Genomic DNA, 15,114 nt, shown 5'->3' on the forward strand with positions numbered 1-15,114 from the left:
TAGCAGACAACACACTGATCTGATGGTGTAGCAGACAACACACTGATCTGATGGTGTAGCAGACAACATCACTGATCTGATGGTATAGCAGACAACACACTGATCTGATGGTATAGCAGACAACACACTGATCTGATGGTATAGCAGACAACACACTGATCTGATGGTATAGCAGACAACACACTGATCTGATGGTATAGCAGACAACACACTGATCTGATGGCAGCTGTTACCCGCAGGGTCGGAACAAAGCATGGTCACTGGACCTGAGAACACACACACACACACACACACACACACACGGTCAATGTCTCTGCCTCCCAGATCGTGGCTCAAATCTCGGCACTTGACATGGAATAGATCAGTGTGTGTGTGTGTGTGTGTGTGTGTGTGTGTGTGTGTGTGTGTGTGTGTGTGTGTGTGTGTGTGTGTGTGTGTGTGTGTGTGCGTGACTGCGGCAGCATGTGTGTGTGAGCTTAAGCAGCCATATTGAATGTGATGGGAATCGATGTGGGCACACACACACACACACACACACACACACACACACACACACACACACACACACACACACACACACACACACACACACACACACACACACACACACACGAGAGAGAGAGAGACATAGAAAGCAGTGGGTGTATTTATGTTGCAGAAAGTGGCTGGAAATTGATTTGTAAAAGGTTGTGTTATTTTCTCTCTCTCTCTCTCCTTCCTTCCCCCTGTCTCCTTCCTCTTGAGGGGATGAGATAATTGCTGAACATTTCCCACTCTCTCACTCCTTCCTTCCCCTGTCTCCTTCTCTCCACTTCTTCTCCCGTTATTCGTCACTCCTCCCTTGGGAGATTCCCCGCTCGCACAGAAACATTCTGTAGGCTCTGATTTATTCTCTTCTCCCCTCGTGAGTAATAACAGTCTGTGGTAGGGGTTCTCAGTGTCCTTAGTCCCCAACCTGCTGTAAAGATGCCCTGAGTTATAAAGAGATTCCATTTTAAACTTCCCAGGTAGGGGATTCACTGAGCAGTGGAGAAAAAGGAAAGACTAACTTGTTTGTAACTGATATGTAACTGAAATGAACCTTGAATATAACTTGTATGTAACCGATATTCTCTTTGTTCTTCTTCATTGCAGACTGAATCAGGGACAGCAGCGGTGACAGACAGACAGACTTCCCAACAAAATGTCATCAGAACCCTCTACCCAGTGATGTCGTCAGAACCCTCTACCCAGTGATGTCATCAGAACCCTCTACCCAGTGATGTCATCAGAACCCTCTACTCAGTGATGTCGTCAGAACCCTCTACCCAGTGATGTCATCAGAACCCTCTACCCAGTGATGTCGTCAGAACCCTCTACCCAGTGATGTCATCAGAACCCTTTACCCAGTGATGTCATCAGAACCCTCTACCCAGTGATGTCATCAGAACCCTCTACCCAGTGATGTCGTCAGAACCCTCTACCCAGTGATGTCATCAGAACCCTCTACCCAGTGATGTCATCAGAACCCTCTACCCAGTGATGTCATCAGAACCCTTTACCCAGTGAGCTCAAGGTCAAACCAAGGTCACAGGTGGAAAGTAGGAGTGAAAAAAGGAAGGATGTGAGAGATGATATTTCATTCTCTTGTTCCCTGGCTATAACAAAGACTCAGAAAGCACCCATAGAGAGAGAGAGAAAGAAGAAGAGAGAAAGAGGGAGAAGAGCGAGAGAGGGAGAAGAGAGAGAAATAAGAAGAGAGAGAGAAGTAAACAATAGAAGGAAAAAGAAAGAGAGAGAAAGGAGGAGGAGAACACACAAATCCATTAATGGCAGCAGAACCCGAGAGGTGTCTTTGAGATTGCCTGAAGGACCCTTCCTCCGCTATGAGTGTCCCAGCTGGTCTCCAGAGTCTGCCTGTCAGCGGACGAGACATAAAAAACAACAACAACAAATCTCATGTCCTGTTTCACCCTCCGACTGGAGATGCTAACGCTAACCAGCTAGTGCTAATGGGGGAGAACCCAGACGACCAGGCCTCCAGCCCTCTACCCCCCCTGGTGGCCCAGAGCGAAGCCCAGGACAAGCTTCTTATCTGGGGCACGGAGGAGCGATGTCTGAACCATGACATCCAGAAGTTGGAACTGCTTGAGTGTCGCGAGATACACACCTTCCATGGAGATGGAGGTGGGGATGGAAAGAGAGTAGGAGAGGATGAGGAGGATGATGATGAAGGAGAGGATTCTAACGGAGGAGCAGGTGAAGGACTGCTGTCGATGTCTTCCAGCTCCACGGCCAGCTGTGTTTCTGTTCACAGGAACGATAACGATAGCAATGGGGGGGACAGAGGGATGGATAGACAAAAAGAGGTAGGGAGAGAGAGAGAGATGCTCCGTCAGGACCTCAACTACGGCGGCCCTCGATCAGAAGGAGGTAAAGAGACGGGAGGAGGAGGAGGAGGAGGAGGAGGAGGAGAGCAGAACAGCGGGGGTGACAGAGGGAGTCTCTGTGTGTCTGCTGTGTCCACCCTGAGTAGCAATCTGGACCCTACTGGACAACCATTGACCTCTAACCCGAATCCCACTACCTCAGCCAAGAGAAGGGCTCCCCCTGTCGGCCTGAACTCCACAGCAGCACCACACTCTCAGGACACTCCTAACCTGGCAGGACTTCAGTACTCGACGTCACCTGACCAAGAAGTACATCATCAGTACCAGGAAACATCTAACCTGGAAGTAGAACTGTCGAGGGGTCAAAGTGGCCAAAGTGCGACAGAGGAGGGGTCTACACGGGATGTTACCACTCAAAGACAGGACGTGGGGTGTTACCAGGGAAACAGCATTTTGTCCTCCTCAGATGGAGGGATAGGACAGAGGAAAAAGGGAGTAGGGCCTCCTCCTCCTCGCAGGCAACAGCTCGTCCGACCTCTCTGTCAGTTGGAACCAGGAAGAGGGAGGAGCTTAGCTGAGCCAATCACAAGACGGCGTTCCTCGACCTCTCCCTCCCAGTCTCCAGATGCAGGTCATAAGGTCGTGGACCCAGGTCACCACGGGGTCGACGGCAGGCAAACACAAGAGACCCTAGAGGTAAAGAGTTCAATGGTCAACTGTAGCAATTACTCCCACCCCCATTACCGGCCCAGTTCCTGCCTCGGAGCTCCCCAGCCCAGCCAGGCCAGCCAGTCTGCCCAGAGAGAGGCTCGTTCCCTGGATAGACGTGGGATCAGCTCAGAGCGTACCTCCAGCCTGGAGAGGAGACATCAGTACCAGGACCAGTCTCAGCTCAGATACCATAGAACTAACCGCTGTGGGGTTACCGTCACCTCTCAACCACACTCACACACACCCCCTCGCTCCCCACTCGGAACCCCACAGGGGTCACCACGGAGACAACAACAACAACAGCCGATGTCCCCTTCGAGGATTATTACAGGTTCAGCTAGGTATCCCCAGGGCTATGGTAGCAATGGGCTTAGACCACCTCTCAAATCTAACCTCGCTTCTACAGGGATACCCATACCTCCTCTACACCACCAGGCCCCTAACCCCAGCCACAGCCCCGCAAAGCCCAAAGGAGTGCGGCCCAAAATCATCACCTACATCCGGAAGGGTCCTCAACTCAAACCCCAGGCTTCAGACGGGCCTTACCAGGTCTCCTCCTTGCCCTCCAGGCTCTCTGCCTATACACATACACACTCCCCTGCCACACACACACCTCAGAAGCACTCTTCTAGCTCCAAAACGCACACTAACACACACTCCCGCGGCATAGCGTCCAGAAACACACCGGTCCTGAGTGCCTCCAACCTCCTCTATGACAAATACAGACAGGAGATGCAGAAAAACCGTCTGTTCAACTCTGGTATGATGGGAACGGGGATCCGATCCCATGGCCACACACACACTGTCCCCCCGACACACACACAGTTTGGCTCTCACACACACACCCACACACACACTGGAGCCCACACTCGCAGCCACACAGCCCCTCCGAAGCTGGGCAGCAAGGCTGAGAGCTTCTATGGACCACTGGTGGACAAGTACCAACCAGCAGAGGTAAGGAGGCAGAGAGGGAGGAAGGGAGGGAGGGAGGGAGGGAGGGAGGGAGGGAGGGAGGGAGGGAGGCAGGGAGGGAGGGAGGGAGGGAGGGAGGGAGGGAGACAGGGAGACAAAGAGAAAAGGATTGTTGTGTAGTGTTGTGTTGTATTGTATTGTGGGTGTGGAGAATGGGATGGTGGAGGTATTTGCCTGTAGAGAGGGAGAGATGGATGGAGGGGGTATCTACCTGGGTGGAGAGTGACGGTGGAGAGAGGGAGAGATGGATGGAGGGGGTATCTACCTGGGTGGAGAGTGACGGTGGAGAGAGGGAGAGATGGATGGAGGGGGTATCTACCTGGGTGGAGAGTGACGGTGTAGAGAGGGAGAGATGGATGGAGGGGGTATCTACCTGGGTGGAGAGTGACGGTGGAGAGAGGGAGAGATGGATGGAGGGGGTATCTACCTGGGTGGAGAGTGACGGTGTAGAGAGGGAGAGATGGATGGAGGGGGTATCTACCTGGGTGGAGAGTGACGGTGGAGAGAGGGAGAGATGGATGGAGGGGGTATCTACCTGGGTGGAGAGTGACGGTGGAGAGAGGGAGAGATGGATGGAGGGGGTATCTACCTGGGTGGAGAGTGACGGTGGAGAGAGGGAGAGATGGATGGAGGGGGTATCTACCTGGGTGGAGAGTGACGGTGGAGAGAGGGAGAGATGGATGGAGGGGGTATCTACCTGGGTGGAGAGTGACGGTGGAGAGAGGGAGAGATGGATGGAGGGGGTATCTACCTGGGTGGAGAGTGACGGTGGAGAGAGGGAGAGATGGATGGAGGGGGTATCTACCTGGGTGGAGAGTGACGGTGGAGAGAGGGAGAGATGGATGGAGGGGGTATCTACCTGGGTGGAGAGTGACGGTGGAGAGAGGGAGAGATGGATGGAGGGGGTATCTACCTGGGTGGAGAGTGACGGTGGAGAGAGGGAGAGATGGATGGAGGGGGTATCTACCTGGGTGGAGAGTGACGGTGGAGAGAGGGAGAGATGGATGGAGGGGGTATCTACCTGGGTGGAGAGTGACGGTGGAGAGAGGGAGAGATGGATGGAGGGGGTATCTACCTGGGTGGAGAGTGACGGTGGAGAGAGGGAGAGATGGATGGAGGGGGTATCTACCTGGGTGGAGAGTGACGGTGGAGAGAGGGAGAGATGGATGGAGGGGGTATCTACCTGGGTGGAGAGTGACGGTGGAGAGAGGGAGAGATGGATGGAGGGGGTATCTACCTGGGTGGAGAGTGACGGTGGAGAGAGGGAGAGATGGATGGAGGGGGTATCTACCTGGGTGGAGAGTGACGGTGTAGAGAGGGAGAGATGGATGGAGGGGGTATCTACCTGGGTGGAGAGTGACGGTGGAGAGAGGGAGAGATGGATGGAGGGGGTATCTACCTGGGTGGAGAGTGACGGTGTAGAGAGGGAGAGATGGATGGAGGGGGTATCTACCTGGGTGGAGAGTGACGGTGGAGAGAGGGAGAGATGGATGGAGGGGTATCTACCTGGGTGGAGAGTGACGGTGTAGAGAGGGAGAGATGGATGGAGGGGGTATCTACCTGGGTGGAGAGTGACGGTGGAGAGAGGGAGAGATGGATGGAGGGGGTATCTACCTGGGTGGAGAGTGACGGTGGAGAGAGGGAGAGATGGATGGAGGGGGTATCTACCTGGGTGGAGAGTGACGGTGGAGAGAGGGAGAAAGGGAGAGAGATAGAGAGACGGTCTGGTCCTAAACCACACGAAAACAACACTAGACACTACAGAACACAAAGCTTTAACTATCTCATCCTGGAATATACAAGGTCTAAGGTCATCTGCCTTTGGCATAAAAGAAATAGGAAAATACAGACTTTGTCATCCTACAAGAAACATGGTGTAAAGGAGACGGACCCACTGGTTGTCCTCTAGGTTACAGAGAGCTGGTAGTCCCATCCACCACACTACCAGGTGGGTGGTATAGAGGAGACGGACCCACTGGTTGCCCTCTAGGTTACAGAGAGCTGGTAGTCCCATCCACCACACTACCAGGTGGTATAGAGGAGATGGACCCACTGGTTGCCCTCTAGGTTACAGAGAGCTGGTAGTCCCATCCACCACACTACCAGGTGGGTGGTATAGAGGAGATGGACCCACTGGTTGCCCTCTAGGTTACAGAGAGCTGGTAGTCCCATCCACCACACTACCAGGTGGGTGGTATAGAGGAGATGGACCCACTGGTTGCCCTCTAGGTTACAGAGAGCTGGTAGTCCCATCCACCTCACTACCAGGTGGGTGGTATAGAGGAGATGGACCCACTGGTTGTCCTCTAGGTTACAGAGAGCTGGTAGTCCCATCCACCTCACTACCAGGTGGGTGGTATAGAGGAGATGGACCCACTGGTTGTCCTCTAGGTTACAGAGAGCTGGTAGTCCCATCCACCACACTACCAGGTGGGTGGTATAGAGGAGACGGACCCACTGGTTGTCCTCTAGGTTACAGAGAGCTGGTAGTCCCATCCACCACACTACCAGGTGGGTGGTATAGAGGAGACGGACCCACTGGTTGTCCTCTAGGTTACAGAGAGCAGGTAGTCCCATCCACCACACTACCAGGTGGGTGGTATAGAGGAGACGGACCCACTGGTTGTCCTCTAGGTTACAGAGAGCTGGTAGTCCCATCCACCACACTACCAGGTGGGTGGTATAGAGGAGACGGACCCACTGGTTGCCCTCTAGGTTACAGAGAGCTGGTAGTCCCATCCACCACACTACCAGGTGGGTGGTATAGAGGAGACGGACCCACTGGTTGCCCTCTAGGTTACAGAGAGCTGGTAGTCCCATCCACCACACTACCAGGTGGGTGGTATAGAGGAGACCCACTGGTTGCCCTCTAGGTTACAGAGAACTGGTAGTCCCATCCACCACACTACCAGGTGGGTGGTATAGAGGAGACGGACCCACTGGTTGCCCTCTAGGTTACAGAGAGCTGGTAGTCCCATCCACCAAACTACCAGGTGGGTGGTATAGAGGAGACCCACTGGTTGTCCTCTAGGTTACAGAGAGCTGGTAGTCCCATCCACCACACTACCAGGTGGGTGGTATAGAGGAGATGGCCCCACTGGTTGTCCTCTAGGTTACAGAGAGCTGGTAGTCCCATCCACCACACTACCAGGTGGGTGGTATAGAGGAGACCCACTGGTTGCCCTCTAGGTTACAGAGAGCTGGTAGTCCCATCCACCACACTATCAGGTGGGTGGTATAGAGGAGACGGACCCACTGGTTGTCCTCTAGGTTACAGAGAGCTGGTAGTCCCATCCACCACACTACCAGGTGGTATAGAGGAGACGGACCCACTGGTTGCCCTCTAGGTTACAGAGAGCTGGTAGTCCCATCCACCACACTACCAGGTGGGTGGTATAGAGGAGACGGACCCACTGGTTGTCTTCTAGGTTACAGAGAGCTGGTAGTCCCATCCACCACACTACCAGGTGGGTGGTATAGAGGAGACGGACCCACTGGTTGTCCTCTAGGTTACAGAGAGCTGGTAGTCACATCCACCACACTACCAGGTGGGTGGTATAGAGGAGATGGACCCACTGGTTGCCCTCTAGGTTACAGAGAGCTGGTAGTCCCATCCACCACACTACCAGGTGGTATAGAGGAGACGGACCCACTGGTTGTCCTCTAGGTTACAGAGAGCTGGTAGTCCCATCCACCACACTACCAGGTGGGTGGTATAGAGGAGACCCACTGGTTGCCCTCTAGGTTACAGAGAGCTGGTAGTCCCATCCACCACACTACCAGGTGGGTGGTATAGAGGAGACGGACCCACTGGTTGCCCTCTAGGTTACAGAGAGCTGGTAGTCCCATCCACCACACTACCAGGTGGGTGGTATAGAGGAGATGGACCCACTGGTTGTCCTCTAGGTTACAGAGAGCTGGTAGTCCCATCCACCACACTACCAGGTGGGTGGTATAGAGGAGATGGACCCACTGGTTGTCCTCTAGGTTACAGAGAGCTGGTAGTCCCATCCACCACACTACCAGGTGGTATAGAGGAGACGGACCCACTGGTTGCCCTCTAGGTTACAGAGAGCTGGTAGTCCCATCCACCACACTACCAGGTGGTATAGAGGAGACGGACCCACTGGTTGCCCTCTAGGTTACAGAGAGCTGGTAGTCCCATCCACCACACTACCAGGTGGGTGGTATAGAGGAGACGGACCCACTGGTTGTCCTCTAGGTTACAGAGAGCTGGTAGTCCCATCCACCACACTATCAGGTGGGTGGTATAGAGGAGACGGACCCACTGGTTGCCCTCTAGGTTACAGAGAGCTGGTAGTCCCATCCACCACACTACCAGGTGGGTGGTATAGAGGAGACCCACTGGTTGCCCTCTAGGTTACAGAGAGCTGGTAGTCCCATCCACCACACTACCAGGTGGGTGGTATAGAGGAGACGGACCCACTGGTTGCCCTCTAGGTTACAGAGAGCTGGTAGTCCCATCCACCACACTACCAGGTGGGTGGTATAGAGGAGACCCACTGGTTGCCCTCTAGGTTACAGAGAGCTGGTAGTCCCATCCACCACACTACCAGGTGGGTGGTATAGAGGAGATGGACCCACTGGTTGCCCTCTAGGTTACAGAGAGCTGGTAGTCCCATCCACCACACTACCAGGTGGTATAGAGGAGACGGACCCACTGGTTGCCCTCTAGGTTACAGAGAGCTGGTAGTCCCATCCACCACACTACCAGGTGGTATAGAGGAGATGGACCCACTGGTTGCCCTCTAGGTTACAGAGAGCTGGTAGTCCCATCCACCACACTACCAGGTGGTATAGAGGAGATGGACCCACTGGTTGCCCTCTAGGTTACAGAGAGCTGGTAGTCCCATCCGCCAAACTACCAGGTGTGAAACAGGGAAGAGACTCAGTGGGTATGCTAATTTTGGTATAGAGCAGACCTGACCCACTCTATTAAATTAGTCAAAACAGGAACATTTTACATCTGGCTTGAAATTAATAAGGAAATTATCTCAACAGATGCTACCTATATCCCCCATTTATTTATTTATTTTTTATATATTTTTATTTAACCGTTATTTAACTAGGCAAGTCAGTTAAGAACAAATTCTTATATACAGTGACGGCCTACCAGAAGGCAAAAGGTCTCCTGCGGGGACGGGGGCATGGGATTATAAATAAATACAATATAAATATAGGACAAAACACACATCACAACAAGAGAGACAACACAACACAACACTACATAAAGAGAGACCTAAGACAACAACACAGCATGGTAGCAACACAACATGACAACAACATGGTAGCAACACAACATGACAACAACATGGTAGAAACACAGCATGGCAACAACATGGTAGCAACACAACATGACAACAACATGGTAGCAACACGACATGACAACAACATGGTAGCAACACAACATGACAACACAGCATGGTAGAAACACAACATGGTAGCAGCACAAAACATGGTATCAACATTATTGGGCACAGACAACAGCACAAAGGTCAAGAAGGTAGAGACAACAATACATCACACAAAGCAGCCAAGTAAGAGTGGCCATGATCGAGTGTTAGAATCTCCATACTTTAACGATGACAGCTTCTCCATCCTAGAGGGGGAAATCAATCATTTCCAGGCCCAGGGACATGTACTAGTCTGTGGCGACCTAAATGCCAGAACTGGACAAGAACCTGACCATTCTTAGCACACAGGGGAACAAACCCCTGCCTGGAGATGACAACATTCCCTCCCAAATATGCCCCCCCCCGCTGGGTCTGTACATAGTCAATGGTAGGCTTCGAGGGGACTCGTACGGTAGGTACACCTATAGCTCTTCTCTTGGCAGTAGTTCTGTAGACTACTTTATCACTGACCTCAACCCAGTGTCTCTCAGAGCGTTCACAGTCAGCCCACTGACACACATCAAAGCCAAAGGAACTGAATAATATTAAGACAGGCTATAGATGAAAGGAGAGTAGTATAGAAACCTACCTTAGGCAACAACAAATTCACTCCCTTCTAGACAACTTCCTGGACAAAACGTTCCACTGTAATAGTGAAGGTGTAAACTTGGCAGTAGAAAACCTGAACAGTATATTTGACCTCTCAAATACGTACTTCGGCCTAAACATCAGCGCCACAGGTAACTTCTACAAAGCTGTGAACGATCTGAGAGACAAGACAAGAAGGGCCTTCTATGCCATCAAAAGGAACATAAAATTTGACATACCATTTAGGATCTGGCTAAAAATACTTGAATCAGTTATAGAACCCATTGCCCTCTATGGTTGTGAGGTCTGGGGTCCGCTCACCAACCAAGAATTCACAAAATGGGACAAACACCAAATTGAGACTCTGCATGCAGAATTCTGCAAAAAATATCCTCTGTGTACAACGTAAAACACCAAATAATGCCTGCAGAGCAGAATTAGGCCGATACCTGCTAATTATCAAAATCCAGAAAAGAGCCGTTAAATTCTACAACCACCTAAAAGGAAGCGATTCCCAAACCTTCCATAACAAAGCCATCACCTACAGAGAGATTAACCTGGAGAAGAGTCCCCTAAGCAAGCTGGTCCTGGGGCTCTGTTCACAAACGCAAACAGACCCCACAGAGCCCCAGGACAGCAACACAATTAGACCCAACCAAATCATGAGAAAACAAAAAGATAATTACTTAACACATTGGAAAGAATTAACATAAAAACTGAGAAAACTAGAATGCTATTTGGCCCTAAACAGAGAGAACACAGTGGCAGAATATCTGACCACTTTGACTGACCCAAAATTAAAGAAATCTTTGACTATGTACAGACTCAGTGAGCATAGCCTTGCTATTTAGAAAGGCCGCCGTAGGCAGACCTGGCTCTCAAAAGAAGACAGGCTATGTGCACACTGCCCACAAAATGAGGTGGAAACTGAACTGCACTTCCTAACCTCCTGCCAAATGTATGACCATATTAGAGAAACATTTTTTTTTTTATTATAAAAACCTGTTTTTGCTTTGTCATTATGGGGTATTGTGTGTAGTTTGATGTGTAAAAAAACAACAATTTAATCAATTTTAGAATAAGGCTGTTAAGTAACAAAATGTGGAAAAAGTGAAGGGGTCTGAATACTTTCCGAATGCACTGTATGATGGAGATGGGGGGAGCTAGTGGGTCTGGCCAGGGGTGATGTAGTTGATAGAGATGGGGTTGTGAGCTAGTGGGTCTGGACAGGGGTGATGTGGTTGATGTTTGTATGTCTATGTGTTGTGTTGTCTATAAAATATAAAATTAAAATTGTATATAAAATAAAGAAAGAATGCAGTGCACAGCTTTTGACCAGAGCCCATGTATGGAATGGTTTTAGAAGTACTGATTACCAATGAGCCTTTGTGTTTCTGTTGTGATAAAGAACACAGTTAATAAAGAAATATAGAACACCCTAACCCTTAAAACAGCCTTTGTCCTTGTGGGGACCTGGGAAATGACCCCACCAGGAAGAATTTTCCATGTTTTATCATCCTTGTGGGGATATCTGGTACCCATGAGGAGAGTAATACCTGAATCATGTAGTAACCAAAAAAGTGTTAAACAAATCAAAATCTTCAAAGTAGCTTTGCCTTGATGACAGCTTTATGTATTAGTCTATGATTATAGACTAATGAGTATATGATTGTGGGACAGGAGCACCAAGTCGACTGTCCACTGCATGGTTTAATAATCTCCCCATAATCTCTTGTGGACAGACGCACGTAACATAAATGGTAGTAGCATGTGTCAACAGACTGTGGGAAATGACAACTAAAGAGGAACTTTGTTCTGGTACACTGCATGGCTTGTCTGTCCACTGTATTCCAGTTTGTGCCAAGTCTTCATGAGTGACAATAAGAAACTACAGTGGAGACAGGGGACAACCTTGTGAGGTTCCACTGCATGATTCGTCATCCTGTTGGATGTTTTGGGTCGTATTTATTTAAGGTCCATATGTGTTGAGAAGAGATTGGAACCAGGAACGAAAAAGCTCTCTTTGAAAATGATGAGCAAGTCTATGGGCCAAATGTCCCCCTTCCCCCTTCCCTCAAAAAGATGCTAAAACCTGCAAAATGGTGATTTGTCCAAAGCACCGGAACTAATGCTTATCTCCCATTGTATCATGACAGATCTACAGTACCATAGTCTGTCCACAAGAGAATAGATTGTTACAGATTATGTGCATAACATTTGGGGGAATGTTAGGAAAACATTCAAAGGATATTTTATTTCAAAAACATAATTTCCCTATTTGTTTGATGATATTACCACACAAAAAGGTCAAAAAAACATTCTGAAATTGTGAAAAGTTTGATTATGACCTTTTTTTGAGAAAAAAAATAATTTTCAGGTGGGATGGAACTTTTGGCCCACATCATGACATCACAATCTGATCTGATTATAATAGACGAATGACTGCTTGTCTGGGTAAGGCGGTGGGCTCTACAATCCTATCAGCCAATCAGGGCTGTGTATGTAAATATCTTCAAATTTGTTTCCTAACGCCCACACGATCAGACTGAGCAGGAGGCTCTGGGAAATAAATGATTTCATTAAAGTCTCATTAAATAAACACACTTACACAATGAAAAACACTTTTCAGATGTTTTTTTAAAATATTTATTTATCAAAAACATTATTTTAATTGGAATGTTATTTAAAAACACTAGCATATGTTCTGGGAATGTTCCCGGTTTGCTGGGAGTGCACGATATAGGGAGTAGGCCATTTGACACTCATGCTAAAATGTCTCCTCCACAGGAATCCTATGCATAATTTAATTTAGTTTCTGAAATGAACATTTACTGTAGTTTACTGTAGCCTAACTCACCACATGGCTTAACTTCCATTTCATTCTCACTTTTCAGATGGGTAGAAATGCGGGCAGTCTTGGTAGCGAGGACCCCTCAGGCCCCAGGATGGCAACCCAGACGGCTCAAGCCGGCGGCAGTGGCAGTCTGCTCCGCTCTGGCATAGGGATACGCCCGCAACTGGGTCTGGGAGCTGTTGCACGGGCAACCCCGGGGTCTGTCGTTGTCACAGCAACCAAGAACCAGATGATGGTTCAGGGTCAGAGGACAACACTGGGATTCAGTCAACCAGTGCAGGCCGTCAGCCCAGCGACCAATCAGAATGGACAGGACAACACAGGTGAGAGAAGAAACGATTAAGCTTACAGTGTTAGAGTTTGCAATGAACATGTTACTTAGTAACAATTTCAGTTCCAACGATGTCAATGAACATTCCAAAATGTTGCAGTGAAATGTCAAACAACACATTTTAGCGGCAATAAGCACATTTTATATGACTTTTCTAATCCTACTACAGGTATCTGCCAAAATAAAGGAAACACCCACATAAAGTGTCTCAATAGGTTGTGGGCCACCACGAGAATGACTTCAATGAGCCTTGGCATAGATTCTATAAGTGTCTGCAACTCTATTGGAGGAATGCGACACCATTCTTCCACCATCGAAATTCAACCATTTGGTGTTTTTGTTGATGGTGGTGGAAAACGCTGTCTCAGGCGTCACTCCAGAATCTCCCATAAGAGTTCAATTGGGTTGAGATCTGGTGACTGAGACGGCCATGGCATATGGTGAAACATCAGCAAGTTGAGCAGTCTTCATCACTGAAGCTCCTGCTAAACGTGCCCCAACAATCACCCCTTCTTTCAACATCACTGAGATCTCTTCTTCTAGCCATGGTAGACAATGTTATGGGCAACTGGGCCTGGCCAGCATAGTTATACATGACCCTAAGCATGATGGGATGTTAATTCCACCGCTGCTTTCAATATTCTTATTTACTCAAGTGTTTCCATTATTTTGGCAGTTACCTGTTTCTTTGTTTATTCTAAACTAAATTATAACACAGCCATGGTAGCCAATAATGGGCAACTGGGCCTGGCCAGTGTTGTGACATGACTATCATTAGGAATTTGGGGCACCACGGGAACAGTTGTTTACCGAGTTACTATCTCCCGACTTAAACTCTAGAGATTATCTAAATATCGCTTACATCAATAACAGTCAATTATTAATTATTACCTCATCAGTCTCATTCTGAACATCGCATAAACATTGGATATCTGCATGAACCCTAACCTAAGTGATGAGTCAGCGATAAACAAATTGGCTTAACCTCTTACATCTAGACGTTCCGCTAGCGGAACACCTGCTCCAATAGCCAATGATGGGCGTGGCGCGAATGACAAATTCCTCAAAAATACAAAAACTTCCATTTTTCAAACATATAACTATTTTACACCATTTTAAAGACAAGACTCTCCTTTATCTAACCACATTGTCCGATTTCAAAAAGGCTTTACAACGAAAGCAAAACATTAGATTATGTCAGCAGAGTACCCAGACAGAAATAATCAGACACCCATTTTTCAAGCTAGCATATAATGTCACATAAATCCAAACCACAGCTAAATGCAGCACTAACCTTTGATGATCTTCATCAGATGACACCCCTAGGACATTATGTTATACAATACATGCATGTTCTGTTCAATCAAGTTCATATTTATATCAAAAACCAGCTTTTTACATTAGCATGTGACGTTCAGAACTAGCATACCCCCCGCAAACTTCCGGTGAATTTACTAAATTACTCACGATAAACGTTCACAAAAAACATAACAATTATTTTAAGAATTATAGATACAGAACTCCTCTATGCACTCGCTATGTCCGATTTTAAAATAGCTTTTCGGTGAAAGCACATTTTGCAATATTCTCAGTAGATAGCCCGGCATCACAGGGCTAGCTATTTAGACACCCAGCAAGTTTAGCACTCACCAAAGTCAGATTTACTATAAGAAAAATGTTATTACCTTTGCTGTTCTTCGTCAGAATGCACTCCCAGGACTTCTACTTCAATAACAAATGTTGGTTTGGTCCCAAATAATCCATTGTTATATCCAAATAGCGGCGTTTTGTTCGTGCGTTCAAGACACTATCCGAATGGTAAAGAAGGGTGACGAGCACGACGCATTTCGTGACAAAAAATTCTAAATATTCCAT

The 15,114-nt window shown here is 48.5% G+C and overlaps 1 protein-coding gene across 1 annotated transcript in view; it reads left to right on the forward strand.

The window, feature by feature from the left end:
- Positions 1–15,114, forward strand: part of mtus2a (microtubule associated tumor suppressor candidate 2a) — a 160,594-nt gene that overhangs the window by 33,580 nt on the left and 111,900 nt on the right. Inside the window, exons 2-3 of the mRNA XM_045688911.1 lie at positions 1,135–4,034; positions 12,949–13,231. Of these exons, the coding sequence (XP_045544867.1) occupies positions 1,866–4,034; positions 12,949–13,231 (2,452 nt within the window). The 5' untranslated portion in view covers positions 1,135–1,865. The remainder of the gene's footprint in view (positions 1–1,134; positions 4,035–12,948; positions 13,232–15,114) is intronic.

Source organism: Salmo salar, chromosome ssa11 (assembly GCF_905237065.1).
Source record: "Salmo salar chromosome ssa11, Ssal_v3.1, whole genome shotgun sequence".
NCBI classification, from domain to species: Eukaryota; Metazoa; Chordata; class Actinopteri; order Salmoniformes; family Salmonidae; genus Salmo; species Salmo salar.